This window comes from Belonocnema kinseyi, chromosome 9 (assembly GCF_010883055.1).
Source record: "Belonocnema kinseyi isolate 2016_QV_RU_SX_M_011 chromosome 9, B_treatae_v1, whole genome shotgun sequence".
Classification (NCBI taxonomy): Eukaryota; Metazoa; Arthropoda; class Insecta; order Hymenoptera; family Cynipidae; genus Belonocnema; species Belonocnema kinseyi.
The window spans coordinates 43,454,836-43,468,035 of NC_046665.1; the positions used below are offsets into that span (position 1 = coordinate 43,454,836).

Here is a 13,200-nt window from a genome sequence, read left to right on the forward strand (position 1 = left end):
TTTTATACTTTTTGTACTTTTTCCACTATGGAGTTAAATATGTGGATGGACACAGCTTTAGAAAAGGCCAAAGAGTCGCTAAAATCGGGCGAAGTTCCTGTAGGTTGTTTGTTTATTTATCAGAACGAAGTAATCGCAACGGGCAGTAATACCGTCAACGAGACACGAAATGCCACTCGTCATGCAGAATTAAATTGCATTGATGAAGTACTCAGTTTTTGCAGAGAAAAGAAATTAGATTATAAAAATGTTTTTCAAAATATTGATGTAGTAGTTACCGTGGAACCTTGTATTATGTGCGCTGCCGCCCTTCATGAATTGGAAGTCCGAAGCATCGTTTTTGGCTGTGCCAACGATAGATTTGGAGGATGTAATAGCGTTTTTGAAGTGGCAAAAGTCTGCGATTCAAAAGTAGAAGTACTTGGAAATGTCAAAGGAGAGGAAGCGATGCAATTATTAAAAATCTTTTATAAAGGAGAAAACCCGAACGCTCCGGTATCCAAAGTTAAGAAAAGTCGTAAAAATCAGACTGAAGCTGATTGAATTGTGCTGTTTTTTAATATGGATTTTTATTTTGAGTTGACTTAGGTTTTTAAAAGAAGTTTTTATCTCAAGTTTTCTTTTTAATAATTTTTTTGTAACTTGCGTTTATAAATAAGTTAGATTTCGCTCTAAATTAAAATAAATGCGATGTTGATACAAAGCAGGATTTTGTAATTTTTTGTAATGGCACAGAATCCCTCCTGTTTTCTTAAGTTGATAATTGTGTAATATCAGCCACACCAGGTGGGATCGATTTCACATTTTCCTTGAAACCATCTTATCAGGAGTTGATTTCTCAGCGTGTAGTCTTTTAGCACCATGTCTTGCGACTAAAACACAAATAAGAGATAGTTTTTATTATGATAAATAATAATATGTTTTTTAAATGGTTAAGTAACTAGCAGAAATTTACCCGGCGTTTTCCAAGTAGTAGCAAGTCCTAGCGTATCTTTTCAACGTTCGAGAAAATTCAACGAAATGACAAAAATTTAATCAATTGAATTAAAAAAAACTTGTTATACGTAAAAACTACGTATACTCTCGTGGTTGAAAAATGCTCAAAAATGTTTATCTAAACGCACTGTGTAATAACTGAACCAAAATATACCATTTGCAACCACTCTATTTAGTTGGTAACAATTTTATTCACAATAAAAATAAATCTTTCCTTTGAACTAACAGATTTTTACAAACATTTTAGGACATTTTTCTTTTTCTCGTACGCGTTCAAAATATCGATAAAAAATCGGCTAAATTTTTCTTATTTTTTTAACCAATAATGTCAAAAACGAAAAATGTAACATAGCAAATTTGATCTCAATTCTACATGCTTCAATTTGAGTCGTCCCAAAAGAAAATTAGACTAGAACAAAAGCTTGCTTGAAGAATAGGGGTAAAATTAACCAAATTTCTTATCTCAATTTTACATAAAAATCCCCGTAGAAAATCGGACTAAAATATAAGCTTCCAACTTAGGGATCTTAATAACCAAATTTTGATCATTTTTCTTCTTTTACTTTTTTTTCAGCCGCTGATATCAAAAAAAGAAAACATAACATGGGAAATTTTATTTTTTATCTCAATTCTACATGCCAAGATCTTCAATTTTCTTCACCCTGAAGAAAATCGGACTAAAAAAGAAACTTGCAGTATAGGCGAATAAATAACCAACGTTTTCTTATTTTTACCTCCTGGTAAAAAGAAATGTAACATGCCAAATTTGATTTCTTATCTTACTTCTACAAGCCAAGAGCTTCACTTTTAACGTGGGCTTCTAAATAACCAAATTTCAATCATTTTTCTTTTTATATGTTAATAAATATATATTATTATTCACGTTTTTTATTGATTTTTTAATAAATAAATGAAATTTAACAAAAATAATGTATTGATCTTTTATGGAAAGTTTTCGGATCCCAAGGTCTTAAGACCTTCAGTGAAAAAAAATTAATTTGTGATTTAGCAAAATTAGGAATTCTATGCGAGACTCATATATATATATTTATTGGAATCAATGAAATCAGATTAATCTACGAATCTTTAAATTATTTCAATTAATTATGAATCCCTTCTTTTATTATAAAATTTGAATGCATTACACCTAGATGAAAATTTTGCAAAATTAATTTCGCCTGATGATTAAAATATTTACTTCGACCCTGATTCTTTGCTCAAAATTGTATAAGGATTTTATGATTGTTTTTTCTTTTAAACTACAAACTGTTCTTGATAATGATTAAATACAAATGATTGGCAATTGTTTTATTTAGAAAGGGCGGGAAAACTGGGTTAAAACCCAAGGAAAAATAGTTTTCATTAAGTATTTAAAGATTAAACAATTTTATTTTATCTTAAGGTAAAGTAAGGTAAGTTTATTTTAAGGTATAATAATTTCTGCATTTAATCTTAGTTGGTGTTTTTAAAGTAAAATTTAAAATAATAAATAAAATTAAAATAAATTTTCAGCATAAATATCTCGAAACTGACACAAGGATTTTTTTAGCATTCATTATATTTTGATTCAGCAACTTTATAATATTTTCAAAATGAGTTTTTTTAAGAATAAGTTTACTAACATAACTCAAATTTGACGCAATAATATAAACGACGCTTCAACTTGTGCCGATTCGATTGACCTATAATATTGATGCATTTGATTTAAAACCAAGGAAGTTGTGCGAAATTTATAATATTTTTATAGTTTTTACTCAATGCAATTCAAAGTTAATATAACAATATAAGAAATTTCTTTACTCTGCAGGCATCAATTGATCTGTAATATGAATAAAAATGTTTGGAAATGGAGAAATTATTGCACAAATTGCCAGTTTAGTTTTCTCTAATTTATAATATAATTAATTTTTGTTTCTAAATCAAATTTCCAAATTTTAATGAAAAAACTAAGTTTAATGATTAATAAGATTTAAATATAAAAAATCATGTATTTTAAAAATCAACTAAAGAACACTTGCTTTTCTATTTTTAAATATAATTAATCACTTAATTTATCCTTTATTTTATACCTAAGAATATTGATATTTTTTTTAAACATTGCAAACTGGCTTTATGTTGCATATCTGCGATACGCGGCAATTTTATTATGATTATATGAAAAACTGCCTATCACCAAATTCGACTCACATGCATCGCATCCTGCGTGCACAGCGCACAGTGGGATGAAAATCACGACTCTGGACAAATTGATTTTCCGACCAAAGTTTTCATCCGATTCAAACGGTTAAAAAAAATTAAAGCGGATGGAAATCCGCATGATATTATCAGAGCATATATACAAATTGAGGCTCTATTTTTTTTATTTCTTGACAAAAATAAATTATTTTTTTTTACTTTTGAAGAGTCCCAATTCCAAGAGAATACTCAGATTCATTCCCAAATACCCAGAATGAGTGGAGAAATTATCCAGTACCATAGGATACATTAAAAAATGTATTTAATTTGTTATAAACAAATAAGTGGAACAAATAAGGAAAACAATTTTTGGCTTCAGCTATTGCTGACGAAAAGAATAGTCATTTTCCATGGAATTAGCTCCATAGAGCTCGTGAATGATACTCGGTTATCATATCTGCTCATATAATAACAATTCGCATTTCTTTAAACGATCTTAGTTACTAGGATGAATAATAACAACTACCATTGTTATAAACAATTTCATGAACAATTACTCATCTTTTCTATTCGTCATGGAATGAATAGCGTTTTCCAACCAGAATCAACTGCAGATCACTAATTGATGATACCCATTCATTATTTTCGATCATCCGATAAAAAATGTAATATACAAATACACAGTTTGGACATTTTTCGATATTCTTACTTCGTTTTCAGAACTGGATTAACTGTGAATGACCAATTTTTTAAACCCAATTGTAATCGACATGAACAATTTCATGAGAATAATATTAATATTAATTCGATACGCACATCAGACTTTACGTCTGTTTCAAAAGCAAAGCTTCTGCTTCTAGATGTCTTTCTGGTTTGACGAACTCACTTCTTAGACTTGATAAATAAAGATCAGAAGAGAATAGGACATAATGCAATAAATCTGTGTTAATGTCGATGCGACTTGTCTTCCTTGTATTATTCTCTCTGCATCTCTTGAAATCTTTATTTTTGGCTTGAACTGGATTCTTCCGGTTGAGTATGAGCTTAAACTGGATTTTTTTTACAAACTGTGTATTTGTTGATTACATTTCTTTAAATAATCAACAATTGTTATCGGATGATCGAAAATAAAGAATGGGTATCATCAATTAGTGATCTGCAGTTGATTCTGGGTGCAAAAGCTATTCATTGCATGACGAATAGAAAAGATGAGTAGTTGTTCATGAAATTGTTTATAAAAATGGCAGTTGTTATTATTTATCCAAATCCCCTAACTTTATTCGAAGATCAGTCATGAACAATTAAATACATCCAAAGAACGGAGTTTGTGTGACGAAAAATAGCCGAATAATGCAATTGTTAACTAAAATAGTTTAATCAATTGCGAATTGTTATTATATGAGCAGATATGATAACTGAGTATCATTCACGAGCTCTATGGAGCTAATTCCATGGAAAATGACTATTATTTTCGTCGCCAATAGCTGAAGCCAAAAAATTTTTTGTTTTGTTTATAATAATGATTGTTTATTCATGAATCCTCATGGGTATGACACAAAATTTTTTTTTTATCAATTGAGGAAATCCAGTGAGAATCAAGGGACCATACACCGTAAAACCATATGAAACCATTTTCATCTACTTATTTGTTTATAACAAATTAAATACATTTTCTAATTTATCCTACGGTACTGGAAAATTGCACTGAATAGTTCCTCTACTCATTCTGAGTATTTGGGAATGAATCTGGGCATTCTCTTGAAACGGGACTCTACAAAAGTAAAAAAAAATTATTTTTGTCAAGAAATAAAAAAAATAGAGCCTCAATTTGTATATATGCTCTGATAATATCATGCGGATTTTCATCCGCTTTAATTTTTTTTAACCATTTGAATCGGATGAAAACTTTGATTGGAAAATCAATTTGTCCAGAGTCGTGATTTTCGTCCCACTGTGCGGCGTGCCTCGCAAACAGTAAGGGTAACGTGCCTCGCTCGATTGTTATCTGGGTGCGTATTTACTTTAGCTTGCACCAGTTAATTTTAATCAAGTTCCATGCACATTATATGGACAATGTGCTGATTTTTTACTCATATTTTCATGAGCTTTGTTTCATATTTACAAAACTTTCAACAGTTTTAATTTTTTCAGCAGTTTATAAATTCGTTACATAACGAAATTGTTGTAAAGTTCATCCATGATTTCATTTTTTTGTAATTTACAAAATTTTACGGTTTAAATTAAATTGTAAGTAAATTCGAAGTCTTTTGTGATTTGTCAAAAGTCATTAATAATAGCAAACCAATAACTTTTTCAACATGTTTTTAAAATCTGAAGGTGCTTCTGAAACTTGGAAGCCGCGTATGGGAAATATTAATGAATACAAATGTGTGTGTTTATACCCTGAAAATACGTTATAAATTAATCTGAAATAATAAATCGTAAGATGTTTTTCCGAAAGAATCTTGAGACTCCTTTTTTAACTTCTAGTTTCTTGTCATTTAATCAATTTCAATAATTGTTAACAACTTAATATGACAAATTAGTACCAACTACCAAATAATGATTATTTAAATTATTAACTGAAAAAGTTAAATACTTACAATCGGAGGTGGAAATATTCTCTTAAAATCCATTTTATTATGATGTTCTATAAAACTTTGGGTCAAGATGACCCTCCAGTCGTCAGTGTAGCAACCCCTACATAATTGACACTCAACTTGAAAACAATCGTCACAAGTTGAACAAACCTCGGACAAAACTACCAAATTTTTATCAGCTACTTCCATTTTTATTTCTCCCCTATCCCTGAAAAATAAAGAATTAATTTTCAATAATTTAAATTAACTTTTTTTATGCAGGCCTTCCATGGTAACCCGCCGGTAGGTTTTTTGATATTTAAATTAAAAATTTCGAAATTGAATACCTTATTCTCAACGTGTCGCTCCTTGTTCTCCGACCAACTCCAATTAAAGCAAATAGATTAAATAAAACTTGTTCGTACAACAACTGATTCGGTGGATAATGAGCCGAGGAAAGATTCGGGGACATGTTCGCCTCCATTATATAAATATTTAAATCCTCATCAAGCGTAAAATCGAATCTCATCAATTCAAAAAAATTCCTCCCGCTTCCAAAACGTTTCGTGACTTCACGGATCTGCATCTCTTTTTTCAAAACTATTTCCTTTATCGCATCGAAAGCATCATCCCACATTTTTTGTGGATCTTTTCCTGACGATCTAACGTACGCATCGAAAGAGTCTTTCATAGAAAATCCTAATTTCGCGTAGTAATTTCTCAGAGATGGCACATTCCAAATTGGTAGATAATCATCTCCAACGACGTATTTGTCCAGGTTACTTGGATCAAAGGGGTAGTATTTTTCAGGACAAAATCTAAACAGAACGTCGCCTTTGTATCCATAAACTCTTAAAGGGTCTATGGAGGTTATCACCGTGTAGATACCAATGTCAAATTTGTAACCATCGACTAGAAAAGGACGATCGATAAATTCCTGGACGAAAGATCCTTCGGCTGTGAGATTTAATTCCTCAATTTTTTTTATTTCTATGCCACGATGAGCATTTGACTTCTGTACAAAGGATTTTTGGGGATTTTCTTTAACATAAGTGAGTAGAGCTTCTTGGTTTTCAGGGATTTTAAAAGAGAGGGGAGTGTATTTTCCTTCTGTTGTTGAAAGATCTACTTTATTTGTGATGTATCCACAACCCGGAAAGTGATTGACTTTTTGGTGAGGCTTCAAGTTCGTCAGGTTCGAATTCAAAACACTGAAAGGGTAATCGTGAGCCCATAATAAATCCCACTCTGTGGTTGTTTCTTGTTGAAAACCAAGGCGATCCAAAACTGCGAAGATGTGTTTTAAATATCCGGTGTCTAAAAATTAAAAACTTAAATATACCAATTTATAATTAGAGCTTTTCCAAAATAAGACTTGGAATCATTTACCATACCAAGTTTTACAAATTTTAATCATTTAAATTCTTAAAATTTGAAGCGCTTAGAATGTAAATTTCAGTTATAGATGAAACAATTTTATCACCATTCTAATTTTTAAATATATGAAGTTCAAGTTAAAAAAAAATTTATATATTTTTTTTAACATAATTCGAGTCTTGGAAAGTAATGAGTAACAAGTAACGAAGTTTCTAACAAAGTTCCAGTTACAGTCATTTTTCTGTCAGTTACATTTTTAAAAAAGTAATTTTGTAACGGAACTTAGTTCTGTTTTTTTCTTTGAGCCAAGTATTTATTTACTTCAGTTTAGTAAAGTATATTTAGAAGCAAAATAGGTGATATTTCTTTAATTCAGAGAAATATTTTTTTTGCAATAAATGTGAAAATTATTAAGTCAAAGAAATGGTTTCTTGGGAGCTGAGAACCTATTTTCTTTAAATCAGTTTTTCACAACCTAAGATATATTTCTTCGTTTAAATTTAATAGATTCATTGATTTGTTAATACGTATTTAAAATAAGTATTTCAACTATGTGTGGAATCAAGTAAGTTAGGTTTCTTTATGTGAAAGAAATATTTTTTTTCAGATAATTATTCATCGAATTGAAAAAGATCTATCCTTTGCTAAGAGTTGATACAATTATTGCAATTAAATAATTACATACATTACAAAAATATTTTTAAAAAAATTAAATATTGATCTATTTCATTGGAAGAAATTTTCGTTCGAGTAAACAATCTGCAATTAATCACAAAACGTTTACAAAATGTTTTTCCAATTCCCTGAAAAATTTCCCTTTGGTTGGTTATCTAGTTCTGTACTGCCTCCCTTAAGTTATTATTATTACACTAAATTTCTAAAAAAATTCTAAATTAAAATTGGTGTATTTCAGTTAATCAAATTTTTTAGGAATTGGTGGTATTTATGTAGGTCAATGGAATATTTAAATAATTTAAGCTGCGTTCATTTTCATATCTTTTAAAAATTTTGTAAAATATTTGAAATCTTTAAAATCCTTGAAATATGAACTCTTTGCAAAACTTAAAAAAAGTTATAAGATCTTTGAAATATGTATGAAAGCTTTATTTAATCTTTGTTTATGAAATTTGTTGTGCTAGTTTGAAATAATTAAAATATTTTAAAATATTTTTAATGTTTTGAAATCTTTGAAATCTAATGTACTGAACCCTTTCTGAAATCCTTGAATTCTTTTGAAATTTTTATGACATCATTGAAATATTTGCGAAATCTTTTGTGTTAATTAAAAATTCTTTAAAATCTTTGGAAGTGCTGGGAATCTTTCAAACCTAGCGTACGCGCCTTTTTTAAATCTTTTAAATTTTTGCAATACTTATGAAATCTTCAAAATCTTTGGGAAAATTTGGTGAATTCATTGAAATCTTTTGAAATATTTGTGAAAGTTTTCCTAATTCTTTTTTATTCGTTGAAATCATTAAATTATTTGGAATCTTAGTGAAATGTTTTCATATCTTCCAAAATGTTTTGAAATCGTTTGAAATCTTTATAAAATGTTCAAAATCCTGTTAAATACTTTAAAATCCTTGAAATGCTTTGAAACCTTTTGAAATCTTTAGTAATGATTTGTAATCTGGTGTACACTCAAAAACACCAACATTTTTTACTAATATTTTTTATAATTTTTAACTTGAATGCCACAAAAAAATGTGTACTTTAACATTCTAGATAAGCGGAGATGAAATTAAAAACTTTTAGAACTATTCACAATATTAAAGTCTGTTTATTACAATCTATAAAATAATTGTGAAAGTCTACAAGAAATGCCTAGAAATCTATTTATTCTGGAATTTGTAAAAGATCAATTATATCTTGATGAATAAAAAACTTTTCAGTAGCAAGATTTCTTCCAAACGGATGTTTCTTTCAGAATAGACTAAAAGATATAAATTACTTTTCGCATTTCAATAAAATAATTGTTTTAAAAGAAAAGAACATGTAATTCAATGTTCTCGTGAAAAATTCAAGGATATTTCCAGGTTTTTAAGGTCGCTAGATATCCTGGTTAATAAAAAAATTAGTCCAACCTCTTATTAAGTGTTCATTTGTTTTATTTTTGTAAATAAAATAATAAATACTGTAATTAGTATATACTATTCATTTAATAAACCCCAAAAATCTGTTTCTGCATTCAAACAAATTTTTAATGACAATTTAAGTTACTTTAGTCGGCAACTGTAACTTGCAACAAGTTCCTTTTTTTTGAGAGGATCTTGCCCATTTCTTAGTTTATCATCAATTTCTTAGTTAAAAATGAGCATTATTATACACGCACAATTTAAAAAATTGTCTACGGTCCCGGAGGTTAAAGTCGAATTAATACTGAAGTCCATATGAATGGTTTACAATTTTATCAAACTAAAAAATAGAAAATTGTAGACATTACAACATTATTGAGAAACAAGGATAATAAGTAAACTGTTTTTAGTTGCTTTAAAAGACAAAGGAAATATACATCGTACAGATGAGGGATCTTATCAGAAAAGTTAATTACATCCTTTTTCCTCGCATAAAATGTTCTGGGCAGTTGCAAGTGTAAGTCAACCTGACACTTCAGTAAACACAATATATAAAATTGATATATACCTCGAGTTGAAATCTTTTTTATGAATATTAATTTAAAATTGTGTAAATTCACTTTTTTCCTATAAACTAAATTTTATAACATTTTCAAATTTAAAATAATTCAATTTTGAATGTCTGTCTCTGGAATGGTTTTATTTTTTAGGCATGGATGAAATAAATTTCTTAATTCTATGATTTTTTAGATTTGTAGAATATTTAATTTAAAATTATTAAACAGTAAATTTGGAAGTTTCGTTATTCCGGTATTTTTTATTTTCATTTATTGATACAAATTTGGCACTATTTTATGGGTTTGAAAGTAAAGTTTTCAATTTTGTATGTAATGTATCTAATTAAAAAATGTTCAATGTTAAATTTTCCCATTTTCTGCACACAATTTTCAAAATTTCATTTTTAATCTTTCAAAATTTGATTACCCTTATACAAGGTTTTTCGTTTTAAAAAAATAAATCAAAATTTTTTATATTAATATATTGAAAAAGTTGACTTTTTAAATCGTAAAACATTGTAAAAGCTACATACAGGATACTTTTCCATTTTCAGCACTTTCAATTTTTCACAGATTAATGTGGAAAGGGGCTTGGAAAATTAGAAAGCTACCTCAATAATATTTAGTTCGAAATGCTCTTTCTGGACTTATTCATTTCAATTATTTTTCATTCTTTAAATTCTATGCATTCTACTCTATTATTTTCAATTTTTTGAAATGCTTTTAAATTTCTTAAAATCCTTTTCAACTCTTTGAACTATTTTGAAATTTTATAAATTCCAAGAAATTCAGAGAATATCAGAAACTTATAGTATTTAAGGAATTCGGGAGATTCAAAGATTTCAGGGATTTCAGAGCATTTAGGGATTTGGAACATTAAAAAATTCAGACATTTCAAGATATTCAAGTATTTAAGGAATTCAGGTGATTAAGAATATTCAACAAATTCAATGATTTTAGAGAACTCAGAGAATTAACGGAATTTCAGACCATTTAGAGAATTTAAAAAGTTTGGAGAATTCACGGAATTCCGAATATTCAGGGGATTAAGAGAATTCATAGATTTAGGAAATTCTGATGTAATTTCAGAAATTTGAGGGAATTCTGGGAATTCATGAAATTTAAGGAATTGAAAAAGTTCAGAGAATTTAAGTAATTCAGAAAATTATAAGAAATTCATAATATTGAAGAGATTGATGGAAATAAGAGAATTCGAAGAATTTCAAGAATTCAGAAAATTCTGAATATTCGATAATTCAGAATATTCAACAAATTCAAGGATACCAATTATTTGAAGTCATAAAAAAAGGAAAAACTTTGTAACTAAAAAAGAAAATTATGGAAAAATATTAAGTAAAATTATATATATACATAATTAAAAATTTGTCATAAGGACAACCGCAGCATTTCGCCGGGAGCGGGTGCTAATCTGGAAAATTCCACCCGCTTCCAGCGAAATCGCTGTAAAATTTCAGCCACAACCACGTCTCACGACCGTGAGATAGGTGGTTACAGTCTGTAAAGGAATCAATACGACGATCCAGCAAAAGCCTCGTGCACCCTAAGAACACGGAGCGACCCAAGGACAACCGCCTTCTGAATTTTTTCCGCAAATGTTCTAGCATATTGTTAACACGCAGGGATGCTTTTTAGGCCATTAGCAAGTGAAAGCTTGGCACCCTCCAAGAACGTCGATGATAAGGACGATTAATTTAACAGAATATTCCGGGTATGATCGTTGCCCTTATAAGGTCTCGATACCTCTCTTTCTTTTCATTCTCCTTGGTTATGATGTTTTTGTCAGCTCGTGCCGAAAATTCGATAACGAACATGGTTCGCTTCTCAAAGTCAAGAAGAACCATGTTAGGCCTCGAGTGAGCAACAGAAATAATTGTCGAGAATATAAAGTTCCAGTATATGCGGCACTTCCCGTTCTCGACAATTGACTCAATTTCCCTAGGAGCATTTAGAGGAGCGATATTAAGGTTAATGCCGTAGGAGTGACAGAGATGATAATAAAGCACTCTTTGTGCCGCATTGTGCCTTTGAATGTAGGTCGTTCCCTCTAGAGTTCGACAACTAGATAGTATGTGAGCTAAATGCTCGGGGTGTGCATGGCACGCCCTGCAGCTATCATCAGGAATGTCTTGGCTCAAAATGTGGCGACGATATGTTAAGGTGGAAATGACACTGTCTTGGCATGCAAAAATGAAACCCTCCGTACCAGACTTCAATCCGGGCGATTTAAGGAAAGCAAACGTTAGCTCACAAGATATTGACTGATCCTTCACATTTCTGTGGACGATACCGTGCATCCTCTTATCGAGGAGCTGTTCACGAAAGTTTTTCTTTTGCGCTTTCTTAATCCGGGCTTTCAGGAGTGAGTACTCGAGATAGATAAGATTTGATGCATTTTTCTCACCCCTAATACTGAAGTCAAGTCCGAGTGCTTCAGCAGCCTCCTCCGCTGCTTTGTACAGAAACGCTCCTTTGCCCACTTCTTCGTGATTTCTGACCATTTTAAGAAGAGGGTCTCTTCCATTTGCAACTCTATGTGCTGTACCCAGAATAACCCTGTTGTGAAGACATTCAAGGCTCAATATTCCGCGACCCCCTTGACGGCATGAGATGTACAGTCGCGGAACGGAAGACTTAAGATGCATGCTTTTGCTCATGTGCGTAACCTTTCTTGTCCCGATATCAAGAGATCTGAGCTCGTTCTTCGTCCATGGAACTACTCCAAATGAATAGAGTAGTACCGGGACGGCAAGCGTGTTCGTTGCAGATACTTTGTTCCTCGCAGACAGTTCGGAAGACCAAATCTGTCGAATGAGACATTTGTATCTGCTTCGGAGAGTATCCTTTATAGATGTCACATCCTGAATGCGGCTCTGTGGCACGCCCAGGTATGTATAAGTCTCTCCAGCACAAAGGTGTCGTATGGCGCTTCAATCAACGAGCTCAAGATCTTCAGTGATGCCATTAAGTTTTCCTCGCTTCAAATAAACCTTGGCGCATTTCTCTGACCCAAATTCCATTCCAATTTCCTTGGTATATCGTTCGACAATCCCTAGAGCTAGATGCAGTTGCTCTCTGTTTTTAGCATAGATCTTAAGATTGTCCATGTAAAATACATGAGTGACCTTGTACTTTCGATCTGCAGGTTTGCCGCACAAGTACCCGTCGGAATGACGAAGTGCTAGAGATAGTGGCAATAATGTAAGGCAAAAGAGGAGTGGGCTCATGGTGTCGCCCTGAAAGACACCTCTCTGAAAGGTGACCTTGTTAGTTGTCACACGATTTTTTCCAGACGAGATAGTAAATCTGGTTTTCCAGAGTGGCATCAACCTCTCTATGCACCCAACTATTTGCGGATGAACCTTTAAGATTTCCAAAAGACAGATGATAAGTCTATGGGATGTCGAATCGAAAGCTTTCCGA

General features: G+C 30.9%; 2 protein-coding genes across 2 annotated transcripts in view; one reads left to right on the plus strand and one right to left on the minus strand.

Annotated features, from left to right (window-relative positions):
• Positions 1-6: 6 nt before the first annotated feature.
• On the plus strand, positions 7-704 carry LOC117180255 (tRNA-specific adenosine deaminase 2). The gene has a single exon (XM_033372653.1). It carries the CDS (start codon positions 28-30, stop codon positions 541-543), a length of 516 nt encoding a protein of 171 aa, XP_033228544.1. The 5' UTR covers positions 7-27; the 3' UTR covers positions 544-704.
• Positions 608-13,200, minus strand: part of LOC117180254 (probable tubulin polyglutamylase ttll-15) — a 16,231-nt gene continuing 3,638 nt past the window's right edge. The window contains exons 3-5 of the mRNA XM_033372652.1: positions 6,098-7,067; positions 5,775-5,979; positions 608-872 (exon numbers count right to left, since the gene is read on the minus strand). Coding sequence (XP_033228543.1) covers positions 774-872; positions 5,775-5,979; positions 6,098-7,067 — 1,274 coding nt within the window. The 3' untranslated portion in view covers positions 608-773. The remainder of the gene's footprint in view (positions 873-5,774; positions 5,980-6,097; positions 7,068-13,200) is intronic.